This window comes from Perca fluviatilis, chromosome 12, assembly GCF_010015445.1.
Source record: "Perca fluviatilis chromosome 12, GENO_Pfluv_1.0, whole genome shotgun sequence".
Classification (NCBI taxonomy): domain Eukaryota; kingdom Metazoa; phylum Chordata; class Actinopteri; order Perciformes; family Percidae; genus Perca; species Perca fluviatilis.
Genome location: NC_053123.1, coordinates 3871965 through 3886351, shown reverse-complemented (window position 1 = coordinate 3886351; position 14387 = coordinate 3871965). Strand labels below are relative to the sequence as shown.

At 40.0% G+C, this 14387-nt stretch overlaps 1 protein-coding gene across 2 annotated transcripts in view; it reads left to right on the top strand.

Moving 5' to 3' along the window:
- Positions 1–14387, top strand: part of LOC120570296 (inactive dipeptidyl peptidase 10-like) — a 154201-nt gene that overhangs the window by 125127 nt on the left and 14687 nt on the right. For both annotated transcript variants that reach the window (XM_039818563.1, XM_039818565.1), the window contains 9 exons: positions 668–791; positions 1481–1519; positions 4106–4213; positions 4685–4776; positions 4872–4919; positions 5383–5504; positions 6045–6092; positions 7367–7465; positions 13386–13455. In XM_039818563.1, the coding sequence (XP_039674497.1) occupies positions 668–791; positions 1481–1519; positions 4106–4213; positions 4685–4776; positions 4872–4919; positions 5383–5504; positions 6045–6092; positions 7367–7465; positions 13386–13455 (750 nt within the window). The remainder of the gene's footprint in view (positions 1–667; positions 792–1480; positions 1520–4105; positions 4214–4684; positions 4777–4871; positions 4920–5382; positions 5505–6044; positions 6093–7366; positions 7466–13385; positions 13456–14387) is intronic.

Below are 14387 nucleotides of genomic sequence, written 5' to 3'. Positions count from 1 at the left end.
GAGCACCGGAACAAAAACACCAACACATCAGCGGCAGTATGACAATAACATCCAGAACACAAAGACTCACTCTCAGTGGTTTCTGTGACATGAGAAATACACCAAACTAAAGGATCGTAGCCGAGTGGAAAAGTCACGTCATGCCACTGAGCCCCCGTGTGAAACAAATCTCTCCGCAGTGGCTCTCTCCGCCGTGCCATGTTGTAAATTCGGATGGATTTTGATTGGCTGTCAGTGTTTCTATCGTTCTATCAAATCGCTCTGAAAGCGATACCTAAGATATAAGATATAAGAGTTGGGGTGTGGACTCCTGACTCCACCATCCACTTGAGTTAGAACAAACCGTTAAAGCTGTATATTTATCGTTATGGTTATCGCTCTTGGTGTGGACAGCCCTTTGGGGATGTAACGAGTTGGTTAAAAATGTATATAAAGATATAAAATGAAACATGTAAAACGCGGTTTTAAAAAGATAAAACAATTTCAGTTGCACTTTTGAATATGTTTCAATCATTTGACTGCAGCTCATTCTGTTAAAAACTTGAGAAAATCGTATCGTGAACTATAAATCGCCAACGGCAGCGAATCGCGAGTTGAGTGTATCGTTACATCCCTAATGAGTCTAACTATTTGCTTACTACTTCCTGTTACTAATTGTTCTCCCTAGTGAGTACTACATCACCATGGTGAAATGGGTGACACAGGACAGGCTGAGTGTGCGCTGGGTGAATCGAGCTCAAAACGTGTCCATACTTTCACTGTGTGACGTCACAACAGGTGACTGCGCCAAGGTAAGGTTATTATTGAAAATGTATTCATCACACATCCAGAATCGACCACTGCAACAGCATCCTCTATGGTTCTTCTGCCAAAAGCCCTAAATACATTTCAGTACATCCCAAACTCGGCTGCCCGCCTCCTCACCCACACCCACTCCCGTGACCACATCACCCCGTCCTCCAGAACCTCCACTGGCTCCCTGTCTCCCAACGCATCCAGTTTAAAGTCCTCCTCCTCACCCACGAAGCCCTCCATAACCAGGCTCCTTCCTACCTCACAGACCTAATGCACCTCTACAATTCTCCCCCCTCCCCCTCGTAAGCTCCGCTCCTCTGACGCTAACCTCCTTCCCCCCCACCACTCAGGAACAAGCACCGTACCTGGGGTGACAGAGCTTTCACCATCGCAGCCCCTTCCCTCTGGAGCTCCCTACTCCATACACATCCGACACTCTACTGACTTGGACACATTCAAATCACTCATTACATCACACCTCTTTAGATTAACCTTCGTCCTCTAATAATATTACATACAATATTACATAATTACATTTCATCTCCTGTCATTGAATTGAACAAAATTTTGTTGAATAAATTGAATATTGTTGTTTTTATGTGTCGGTTGTATTCCTTCACTTTTTTCACAAGTCTTTCTACAATTAATTTACGTATTATGCCCTGACTTGATCTTTCCAACTCAGAAACACGTGATGACATCAGAGAAGTGGCTTGATCGTCAGGTGAGTGCGTCAGTCCAGATGGCCTTCATGATCTCTGATGAGGAGATTTATAAGCCTATTGTTTAGGGAACACTGTTCATTTTCATATTCATTTATGAAATATATAATAGTAAATAGGGCTGGGTATCGTTCAAAAATATTCAGTACCCGTAACGATACCAATACCGTGACTTTGATACCGGTTCCTAAACGTTACTATTTCCGATATCAAATTTTATGAAACAAAAAAACAACATTACGGCACAAATATTTAAATTTATTTTTCAGCTCCTACTACGTGAGCCCCGTCTCTGTGTAATGTAGAGTGTTTCCTGCGTGTCCCTACGACGTGTAACGTTAGACAGCCAATCATAAACATTGTTAGATCTTGGTAGAAGCGTGCTTGCGTGCTTATTGGCTCACTGACGCGGATGAGATTGACGCCTTAGGGATTGAAATTTGGGTATTGAATGACGAGGCATTTTTGATCGGATCGGCAATTCGGTCGGTGCCTAAAAAGTATTTAATTCGGTACCCAGGCCTAATAGGAAATGTCAAATAATGAACAAAGATCGGCAAATTACTAAAAGTATCAAAACACTCAATCCACAAAAAAATGCACATTCAGAAACCGTGCCTTTAAACGAGCCTTCGGGACTTCCGTATGGCTGTGATGTCACAACTGTACTATGTATATACGGCTACAGTGCTGTTACAGTCATTACCCAGCTGCAATGGCAGTGCAGAGACTGAGAGTGCAGATGGGGAAAACCCAGAAAGCAGACTGGGCTTTACGGGGGGCGGGGGGTGGGGGCAAGTAAAACGCCACGTCGGGGAAGTACATACAGTACAGGCCAAAAGTTTGGACACACCTTCTCATTCTTTATTTTCATGACTATTTACATTGTAGATTCTCACTGAAGGCATCAAAACTATGAATGAACACATATGGAATTATGTACTTAACAAAAAAGTGTGAAATAACTGAAAACATGTCTTATATTTTAGATTCCTCAAAGTAGCCACCCTTTGCTTTTTTTGATAACTCTGCAAACCCTTGGTGTTCTCTCAATGAGCTTCATGAGGTAGTCACCTGAAATGGTTTTACCTTCACAGGTGTGCTTTGTCAGGGTTAATTAGTGGAAGTTTTTCCCTTATTAATAAAAAAGCAAAGGGTGACTACTTGTTTTCAGTTATTTCACACTTTTTCGTTAAGTACATAATTCCATATGTGTTCATTCATAGTTTTGATGCCTTCAGTGAGAATCAACAATGTAAATAGTCATGAAAATAAAAAGGAAACGCATTGAATGAGAAAGTGTGTCCAAACTTTTGGCCTGTACTGTCTAACAACCCACCTGCCCGTTCCATCAAGTGGTTAAAAAAAGAAAATCTTCAATCATTATGTTATTGGTATCTTGCCCCCCACCCCCTCCCTTTGTCCAAGTCGGAGATTGATGATGATTTGATTTGAATGTGTTGAGGGCAATCAAGAATTAAGTTGGTGACGCATGACTGCCGGCTGTCTCGTTGTTGGATGTGTTTATACATTTAAATAAAGATCAAATATAACAATTTACTTCAGTATTTGTCATTATTTAAAAAAAAAAAACAATAATACAAAATTATTTGTATAGGGGCAAGTAAAAATGTATTTCCAGCAAGTAGAATCATTTTTCAGCTTAACGTTGAACCCTGAACAGTAAACAACATAAACAGGATTGTCTTTCATATTCCCTCTGCACGCAATAGGATAGCGCTACAACCAATCAGAGCAACGAAGAAGGAAGAGAAGCTAGTTGATAGATTCAACTTTTGCCGTATCCGGTCTGCAAAACTCCGAACACATCTTCCTTTTTTATGAATGATTTCTGTGCCGTTCTTTGTTCTTTTCTCAAAGAAAAGCTGAGCTCCAATCTTCCAGAAGACCGCTGTTCCCAGCAGCAGCAGCCATAAGCCCCGCCCACCGGCTCTATACACGATGTGATTGGCCTGACCAGAGTTTGGTTTTTCCAGCTCGCAAGCCAACGGAGAGTGCCAAGACCCCCCTGGCTGCAAAATAATTTAGCTGCCGCTAGGGTGCGTCTAGATTTCTAGGCTAGATGTCATGTTGACAGTACAGAAAAAAAACACTTCCGAAATTCTTGCAGACTACCAATGCTAGAGAAGAACCTGTTGGCTTTTTTATTTTTATTTCGAACTTGAAACTATTAGCAAATATATGTTTTGCAAGAGAACAGCCAATGATCCATGTTTTATTTAACCTACCAATCAGGGATGCATCAAAATGAAAAACTTGTGCGAAGGCCGAAAAACCAAACGCATTTTTTGCGCTTTTTTTCCCCCCCATTTATTTTGCCAAATGTCTTTCATCATTGCATAAATGAAATAGTGACAATGTGCTTTTTACTACTAAAAAATAAATTACAACACTATAATAAAAAATAATAAAAAAATGTAACATTGAATTTTATTTGTAACATTGCCAATACATTCAATGCACATAACTGTATTAAATGTCCTTCTGACCTGGTGTTCTACATGACTACTAACCACTTGTAACTATTAACGTCAGTGTCTATGTTTGCCGTTTGTCTCTTTTCCTAGAACGAGGAGCCAGTATTTTCAGAGGATTGCACAGCATTCTTCATCACTATGCCCTTAAAACACGGTGGTCGCGGGGCATTCAACCACATCACCATGATCTCTAACCAAGTAAAACTATTACAAACTTTTAATGAAATGAATCCATTTAGTAAGGTGATTTCACTGTTTAAACGAAACTTCTTGTCTCCGTGTATTTCCTCTTATCTGTCCTAGGGGCTTTCCAATTATTCATAGTGCTCCCATGATTCCATTTTGAAGTCTCATCACTTTAAATTATATTCTACCTACATTTCCTGAAACACCAGAGAATTAAGAATACCTTCAGTAGAATAAAGAATAAATTAAGGGGAGTGTTGTACAGTAGATCTGGAGGCATTGGGTTCGTTGCCAGATTAGTTCAGTTTCTGTAGAGATAATAAGTGGAACAAAAGTTTTCGATCCAAAGTCAGGGCTAGGTAAAAAAGAAAAAAAACCTCAACACAAGTGCATCCCTGTAAGAGCACGTAGGCCATGTGAGGTCATGTTAACATGCTTTGCCTGCTCGGTTGGCTTGTATTCTTTCTGGTGCTTCTCTCGCAGTCTGACGGTCAAGAGGTTAACCTCCGCCACCTGACCTCAGGAAGCTGGGAAGTCTCTACAATCCTGGCCTACGACGAGAGCACAAACTCACTGTAAGCGTGCGTTGTTGATATGCTGTACCATACAGTATGAACACCATGCAATGTGATATATGATACATGAACTCTTGGATTGTATGTTTTTTCAGTTATTTCCTAAGTACAGAGGAAGGCTCAACACAACGGCAGTTGTACAGGTACCTTGTTGATTTGACTTCATCTGGAGGGAGAGAAAGCACCTTCATTCATTAAAAAGGGCCATTTTGGTATTTTTTAACCTGGACCCCATCTTCCCATGCATTGAAATTGGTCCAGTATTGAGCGAGAACGCTGTAACCAGCAGCCACAAAACCAGGCTGCAATGTGACCCTATAGGGGCAATTGTCGCTGACAGGCTCAGATTATTGTTCCAAGTGTCCGACACCATTATGGAAGAAGTCCCTACAGAGATAGACCTTTTTTCTTAGAGTATACTAGAAATATGAATAAAAACGGGGACAGAAACACACTAAACGTATTAATTACTACATTTTATTTTGCCACATTCCTATTTGATTTGTCTTTTGCCTGCAAGCTAGAACACACTGATTGTTTCTCAGAAGTTGTGAATCGTCTCGAATCAATTTATTTTACGCTCACACGCTTTTTCCCCTCAAACAGAGTCTCCACTGTGGATCCATTTCATAAAGATTGTCTCACCTGCTCCCTCTTCAAATCAAAGTGCACCTACTACGATACCATCCTCAGTCCAAACTATCAACATGTTCTTCTCAACTGCAGAGGTAACACCTTTTTATAACCACAACAGCACAACTGAGCGCAAATCTAACAGCTAACTCACAGCCCTTTTATTTAGTTCACATTTTGCACTTTCACACACTCATGTGGCTCTTGAATGCTGTCAGAACAATATACAAGATTATTAATTATGCTCAGTTTGAGAGTTTCCAATCTTAATCTTCCACGGCGAGTTGAACAGCAGCATATGTTAACAGCGCAAGCTGAAACTTTAAAAACAAGGGCTACTACACACTAAAATAGTTATTTGAACAAAGTAGGTCCATTTTCGGTACAAGAGTCTACTGTATGCGCCTCACATAGGAAAGAGCTCTCAGGACCAACAGAACTGGATCATTACATAAAAACTTAGTTACTTGTCAGCCTATTACCACATCAATTTATAATATGATGGTTGATATTTACTTTGTTGTTTTTGCCTCTTTTCAGTGTCTTAAGGTTGGTTTAATATGTTAATGTAAAACACTTTGATACAATGTAAAAATGCATTTCCTGACCTAAACTACCCACCCCCCCCCCACCAGGTCCTGGAATACCCCAAACTACTCTTCACAGTTTAAGTGATATGAACAGTAAGTACTCTGGCACAGACACTCACTCAAACAATTTACTATTTAGACTTTTTCACTCATCTGCATCAGGGAGAAGCTGATTTTCTGAGTGTGTGCGCCCTTTGTTTCTGAAAAGTGCATTAAACGATTCATTATTTGGAGATTAAGTGATGGCGCAGTGGATATGGCACATACCTTTGGTGTGGGAGACGTGGTTTTGATTCCCACTGCGATACATCAACCAATGTGTCTCTGAGCAACACCCTTAACCCCTAGTTGCTCCAGAGGCGTGTGACCTCTGACATTTATAGCAATTGGAAGTCGCCACGTCGGGCAAGTAAATATTCGGGGCAAAAAAAAAAAAGAAAAAAAAAAAGAGTTTTAATAATTATTTTCTAACATCATTGTATCATAAATCACATACTAGATTGGAACCTGCTTACAGTTCCACAATGTTTTCCAGGTATCTTGATAAACAATCCTACATTAACAATATTTTGTTTTTTTTTAAAGTGCTGTTAAAGCGTCTCATTTGCAATTATTGTAAGTTTAGAAACTAAAAAAAATACAGCTCAAACTCTTTGACATAGTGGAAATTGGTCATAAATGTATGCGTTCAAACAAATTACAGCTAGGAAAAAAAACTATTTGTATAGGGGCCAGTAAAATTTGGCTTTGGGCATGTAGAATTCTTTTTTAATTGACCGGCTGGGAAAGTTTAAATAAAAAAAAAATAAATACAAAAAAAATAAGGTGGGGAGCCTGGTTAGCTCACCTGGTAGAGCGTACACCCCATGTACAAAGGCTCAGTCCTTGTTGCAGCAGCCGCAGGTTCAAGTCCAACCTGCGGCCCTTAGCTGCGTGTCATTCCCCCTTTCACATCTTCAGCTAATAAAGGCCTAAAATGGCCAAAAAAATTGTCTTTAAAAAATGTTTTAATAGAAGAGGTAACATTGAACCTTACTTACTTTTGAGTGCAAAAAACAGGATGTGAGGATGCCATTGAGGTTAAGGCCTTAAGTGCATGAAATGTTGTTGAGTGTGCATCAGCAGCACTCAGAGCAGCATCTGAGGATTCTGCAGTAGATAAACGATCCTCTTCCTCCACTCCTACAGGCTCAACGATTGAGGGATGTTGATTATTCCACTCCTATTGTATCGCATAGTTGTTTTTTACTTGTGTGGCTTTAAATGTGTGTTTGGTAACGTACGTGTACAATGAGTTATTCAGGATTTGTTGATATGAGTTTTCGTCTCACTAAAGTAATTCTTCTTCTTGTCCTGTCACCTATCAGAGCACAAGCCTGTGGCAATGAACACAGTATTAAGACATGCACTGATGAACAGGACAATACCCAAGTGGGAAAGACGAACTGTACAAATCAACGACTTTGGTATGAAATTGCTATCATCTTTAACTATGTGCCAGACTTTAATGTTTGTGATAATGATTTGTTGGTCTCGAACTTGCCCTATATTATCATCATCATTATCACCACAATAACATTTTTTCAAATAATAATTTGTTTGCAACAAACCATGTTGTTATCTTCACCCCCGACTTCCACTTCTCCTCTCCTTGCACGGTTAAGTGGTTGAAGGACCAACTTATGATTAAAATGCACACAAGAAACTGGGTTAAATTAGGAAATTACGTGCACTGCAGTAACCTGCTTAGTGTAAATACATGTGCAGATTTTCCCCTTATCGCCCACTTTATTTGACCAAATACCAACAGAACTAATGACATTCCCATCAACCCCATGCTCTACTTTATTTTTATCTGTTTATTGCTAATTAGAAAATGTTGGCATGCTAAACTAAGATGGTAAACATAAACCTTGGACGTGCTCAACATCAGCATGTTAGTATTGTCATTACTCATTATCATGATGACATTAGCATGTAGCTCAAAGTACAGCTTTGGCTAAGTACAGCTTCATAGCGCCACAAGCGTGGTGGTAGACATACTTCAGTACACACGTGTACAGCTGCAGACTTGCTTCTATACAAACTACAGTTGAGAGTTTGCATACTCACATGTACACTATAAAACATGATGGAGGCAATTTGTTCATTTTTAACAGGGGGGGACGGACCCTGTTTGTCTCAATCACCTGCAACTAGACTCTTTTGGTTCTGTATTTTTTTTAATACTGGCTATATAGTAAGGAGTATGTTATGAATGCAACACAAAACTGACAGAAGGGCCAGACTGAGAGAAACCGTCACAATTACAAATTGTATAAGTGCCACGGACTTATCGTTACACAGTTAGCCCTTCAGCGCCAGCCGTGTTTCCCAAGCATAGGTTCTACTTGGGCACACCGCCCAGGTAGATTGAGACCCGTCCAGGTAGATAAAATCTAAATTACATTTTTTTCCCCAATCAACAATGTATTTTTTACAGTGCATACAGACCAGCGCCCTCCAGCCCGTCCTCCTTGTGAAGTCGCGCACCGTGTGCATGTCAGCGTCAACACTTCACTTCAGGGTCAGAGGCTATCGTTAGTAGTAGCATTCTGCTGCTGGTCTTGCCGTGGGATTAACTGTACTAATATAACCGTAGAAACGCCGCGGCCACAGCGCTGTGAAAACTCCTCGAACACCATTCATCAGAGTCTGGTTGTCACCCCTGTCCGCGGCAGTCTGCTCCACTCCATATCTTTATAACGGAGCTAACCTCTAATGGAGCTAATCGTTGCTAACTGAGCCTTCAGTTCCCGTTCTCCGTGCCTGAATCCATGTATTTATGGACTTGAGCACGAATAAAACCCAAGATTTTATTAAGTTGGCTGGAAAAGTTTTAAATTACAACTCAGTTGTTTGAATGACCGAAATCTTCAGATAAGATCTTAATAAATGCAACAAGGAGATGTAACTATAGTAGCCTACAAAACAGTGCGTTTACTATCCCCAAAATATGGAATAAAACACTTCTCGAACAAATTTTTTTTTAACTTTAGATAGCCTTAGTCTTGTGTGATTTAACAGGAATTAGGAGGAGACAGTGTTGAGATTAGAACATGTAACTGTCTGTATGGATCATAGTATTAAGGTTAAGTTACATATAATAGTCTATTTGGGCTCCGGGTAATCATGTATTTTATCTGCTGAACGGTAACATTTGATAAACCAACCAGATTTAATTGACAAGGCACATCATGGCTACACTTCACCTGTATCACCTTTTAGTCCAATATGTTTAATATGTAAATAGTTATTTATTTCGAAAGTATCCGTTAATGTTATATGAATGAGAGTCATTGTTTTCAATAAATAGTTCATAAACCTTCGTTTGACTAGTTTTTACTGAACCCAGCCATCACATCCTGCGCACCCCCCACCACCACCACAAGTAAACTCTCAACCTGTGGGAAACACTGGCCATGGATTTATCGTTACACACTTAGCCTTCAGCACCATGGCCAGTGCCATTGACTTATTATACAGTAAGCCCTTCAGCACCACGGATAGCACCATTGACTTACAATTACACTGTAAACCCTTCAGCACCATGGCCAGTGCCATTTACTTATTACACGGTTAGCCCTTCAGCACCATGGACTGCGCCAAGAAATTATCGTCACACAGTGCACTCTATTGCATGAGTTATTACTGAAACATGATAACCTTTTAATGTGATTTTATTACTTAAATACTAATACGAGCTATATACTGTAGTAAAGAGTGTCATAATGCATACACAAAAATGACAGAAGGGCTGGACTGAGAGAAACAGTCACAATAACAAATCGGTCTGCTGCTTCAGCACCATGGATAGCGCCATAGACCTATTATACAGTTAGCCCTTCAGCACCATGGACAGCGCCATGGACTTATCGTTACACTCCATTGGATGAATTATTACTGAAACATGATTGAAATTTTTTTATCACTTACAATTGCCTAAAAAATATTTGGAAACAAAATAAAAAAAATATTTTAAGAGGGGGGGAGGGGTATTTGGAAACATGGCAACAAAGAGCAATGGATGGAAAGTCCCATAATATCCCATTTTATTTAATTCCATTTAATATTATTAAATTAATGATTTCCATTCAATAACCTTTAGTCATCATAAACAAACAAATCCAAATTAAATTTTCACCCTTTGTGGAAGTCAAAGAAGCATTGCCTCTGCCTTTGTCACATTAACTAACAACTAAACAGTAAAAACAGGGATTTCATATTTTAGTAAAATTGAGATAAATTAATTGTTGCCAGGTGGCGAGGGTTAGGCTACTGATATTACAGAGCCATGGCTGGGCCCATAGATTCTAACTGGCACAAACCTCGGTCCCATAAAGAATCAATGAGGCAGGCAGGCAAGACTAACATACTCAACTAAACAACCCCTCTGCCCCTGCACTCTCTCTGCTTCCAGTGGATAGAGAGGGGGGTGGCAGGTTAACAAGGGATGGGAGGCATGCACTTTGGCCATTTTGCTAACGAGGAGGATAGCATCCCACCTCCTCCCCCCTCAAATCGCCTAACTCATGGCAACCTCCTGACAGGAATAAGAAGAGCTCCTTCTTTTGTTGCATGTGGCTGAACAACATGAAGTCCAGTTGCCCTTGATTTTAACCCTTTATTAGATAACTATCACCTTCACTGACATCCGTAGCCACTTGCTAACATGTCAAGAAACCTATTAGAAACCCAGTCATGTGTACACAGGGCCAAGAAATCAATGTTCTCCAGGAGAACTCCAGCTGGGGAAATCAGGTTTCCTCCTCTACCCAGATCAGGAAAATGGTTTCTCGTTAACATTAATTGAAAAAAATGGTTACTGCAGCTGTAAGCTGTTTAGTTAAGAACACATAGATGCACTGCTGGTGACAGTAGTGATAGGTTCCAGCATATACATGTCCATCAACTGGGCAGTCAGGCTCACTCGCATCCGAATGTGAGATATGTAAATTCAGGTTAAACACAACTGAGCCAGAGCTTTTTGAGCTGATCATGAAACAGCCATGGAATCAGAAACGCAGCCATATATTCTTTCAATTAGAAAAGGACAGCTCACCATGTGGCTTCCTTTCTCTAGTCTGCGTTCACTATATTAATGGCCTTTGGAGTACAAACAGTCAGATGGGAGCCGTGTGATCAAAAGTTACATGCACACAAGGATTATTTTCCACATGAACTATGTTATTTTGGGTGTTTAATGATTTTCATAGAACCTGTTGATTCTTAGTCATGAACCGTATGATATTTTACGAAATAGGCGACTACCAGCCGGGTGTGTGACGACCGGTCACATGACAGTAAAGTTTAGCGATCTTTACAGTAAATTAAGCAGACAAAAGGTGAGCCAGGTTAAGTAATCCCGGGACACAAACAGGTGTTTCCTGGGTGAAAGTCTGGTTTTCTTCCCGAGACACAAAAACTCTCAAAAAATGTATGTTAAAGCTTAAGTAAAGCCAAACCATTCAGTCAACCAACTCAGGAAAAAACTGTTTACTGTGTTACTTATGTGAAGCTATTCTGTTGACCTGATCATGAAAACACAAAAATTCCCATTGTGACTCATCTTCATCATAAAAATGCACTCTGGACTGAATTTTAAAGCTGTGAATTAGGTTGCTATCACACCTGAGCAGTTTGGTCCGTTTTGTCGCATAGTCTGGTTGGTTTGGGGCGGTTTGAAAGCTCATTCAAACTCTGGTCTGCCTGAAAATGGGGGTCTCGGATAGGGCTGGGCGATAAAACGATAACGATATGTCTCGCGATAGACACGTAATCAATATCAATAGAAAATGCGGTCGATAAAACGTTCGATAACTTGTTTTTCTTCATCAGAAGAAACCAGAGGTTGTGAAGCAAGTTTGGTTGCATGAACAAAGTCACTCGCTCTCTGGTAACCTAGCAACGTAGGGAGTGACACTCTAACAGCCAATCATGTAACAGTATCAAGTGTGGTTGCGCCACATCGCTGTCTCGTGTTCTTCCATAACAGAACCGGTTTGGAGTGATAAGTGGAAAGTGAGTGCTGCAGCGAGCGAGGAAATTGTTGATAAAACAGGAAAAGTCAGTATGGCAGTTTTTGGGGATTTTATAAGTTGACCGTAGTCAGACCAATGTCGTCAGACCGTCGTCCCCACCAACACTGGTACTACCACAAACTTGTTTTACCACCTTAGCCGCGCTCAGACTTTGGAGCAAAGCCGTATTCGCCAGCAACGTCCAACAACATCTGCAGCTGCTACACCGCACAAGCAGCAGAGCACCACGGAGAGGTACTCTGCATCAGCGCCTTACTAAACGCTACAAAGACATAACGGAGGCAGACGTGCTGAGCGCTGTCCAGAAGCCAGGTTACCAACCTAGCACTAAACCTTCTTCTCAGGTTTCTTATATTTAACACTGCACTATTTTATGAAACTTTATAAAGCATTTCTTACTTATTCTTTAATTTTGCACCTTAATGTTAAGAGATAATTGTTAAGCGTTCATTGTAATTTTAGACCTATGTTTACATTTTAATTATTTGAGTGTTTTCAATGGTTGTGTTGACATTTTTGCTTTTATTACTGAGGGGATTATAATCAGAGGAAGGTTAAGTTTAAAATAAAAATGTTTAAATTTAATATATTTTTCTCCTGGTCCTTATTTTAAATAGGTCATACAAAATATCAATAATTATCGATATCGACCGATATGAAACACTTATATCGTGATACAGTTTTCAGCCATATCGCCCAGCCCTAGTCTCGGATTACTTCCGAGTGGACTAGAGTTCGGTTGACTTTAGGTGAGAATGCAATACGACCCAAATATAGGAAGTGAACCAAACAACCTTGCACACAATTTACGTACTTGTATATGATTTAAGGGATGATAACTTTCAAATCCATAACCTAATATGACCACACACTGCTCGTCGCCTGTGTGACAACACATAGCCCCTCTCTCATCAGGGCAGCCTTCTACCTCACACGCCGTCTGTCAGCTGCTCATAGAAAACCCAAGACGTTATAAATTTGGTGTCGCAGTTTCTAAGAGCAAAACTGTCGGCCAGTTTCACTCAGATTTTCTGTCCAACAGACTGTCGACCATTGACACCGCGTGACATTTGTTTACAATGTTCGGTGCCTTTGATAAAGCACAGTGTGAACGCAAACCCAACCAAAAGAAAAATGCAACAGTGTTGCAACTTCACCCCAAATCTCACAGAATTTACCAAACTACAGATGAGAAAGCGACCTAAGAAACATGAGTAACGGGAAATGTATTATATACTGTACGTAGGCCTATATGTATACGAGAATGAATGACAAAATATTAAAATTCGAAAATTCTGTTTTGCAGCACTTCGTCTGGAGTTACTTCTCCCAATATCTTTGGATGAAACAAAGGAGCACCCACTTTTACTCATTCTGTATGTAATTGTATTTTTACATCATTTGTAAACAAGGCAGAATAATAGTCATTCAATAATGTATAAAATGAAGAAGCTGGGAAGTAAATGCTTGGAAATCAAGCAAGAAATTTGTGACTTAAATCAGAGATTCCAAACTTGGGGTTGGGACCCCACAAGGGGTTGCAAGATCAATTTGAAGGTCTGTGTGATTACAATAAACATACTTATTTGTTCAGTCCTCCCTACAATCTTTACTTCTGTTCCTGCAAACCACTTCTTAAGGACTCCTTAAATATTCAAATAACACAAGGAAAACAATCAGCCAATGGTTGAGCTGGCTTACAGCTGGTAGATAGAGTTGGGTAGCATTGTGTTTGCTTTGGTGATGACCAAATAAAGCTTTGTGAAGCTTCATGAAACCATTTTCTTTATTTTCTGAGCCCACTAGATGGCGCTCTCCTTTAAAAAGGTCCTATGACATGGTGCTCTTTGGATGCTTTTATATAGACCTTAGTGGTCCCCTAATACTGTATCTGAAGTCTCTTTTATATAGACCTTAGTGGTCCCCTAATACTGTATCTGAAGTCTCTTTTATATAGACCTTAGTGGTCCCCTAATACTGTATCTGAAGTCTCTTTTATATAGACCTTAGTGGTCCCCTAATACTGTATCTGAAGTCTCTTTTATATAGACCTTAGTGGTCCCCTAATACTGTATCTGAAGTCTCTTTTATATAGACCTTAGTGGTCCCCTAATACTGTATCTGAAGTCTCTTTTATATAGACCTTAGTGGTCCCCTAATACTGTATCTGAAGTCTCTTTTATATAGGCCTTAGTGGTCCCCTAATACTGTATCTGAAGTCTCTTTTATATAGACCTTAGTGGTCCCCTAATACTGTATCTGAAGTCTCTTTTATATAGACCTTAGTGGTCCCCTAATACTGTATCTG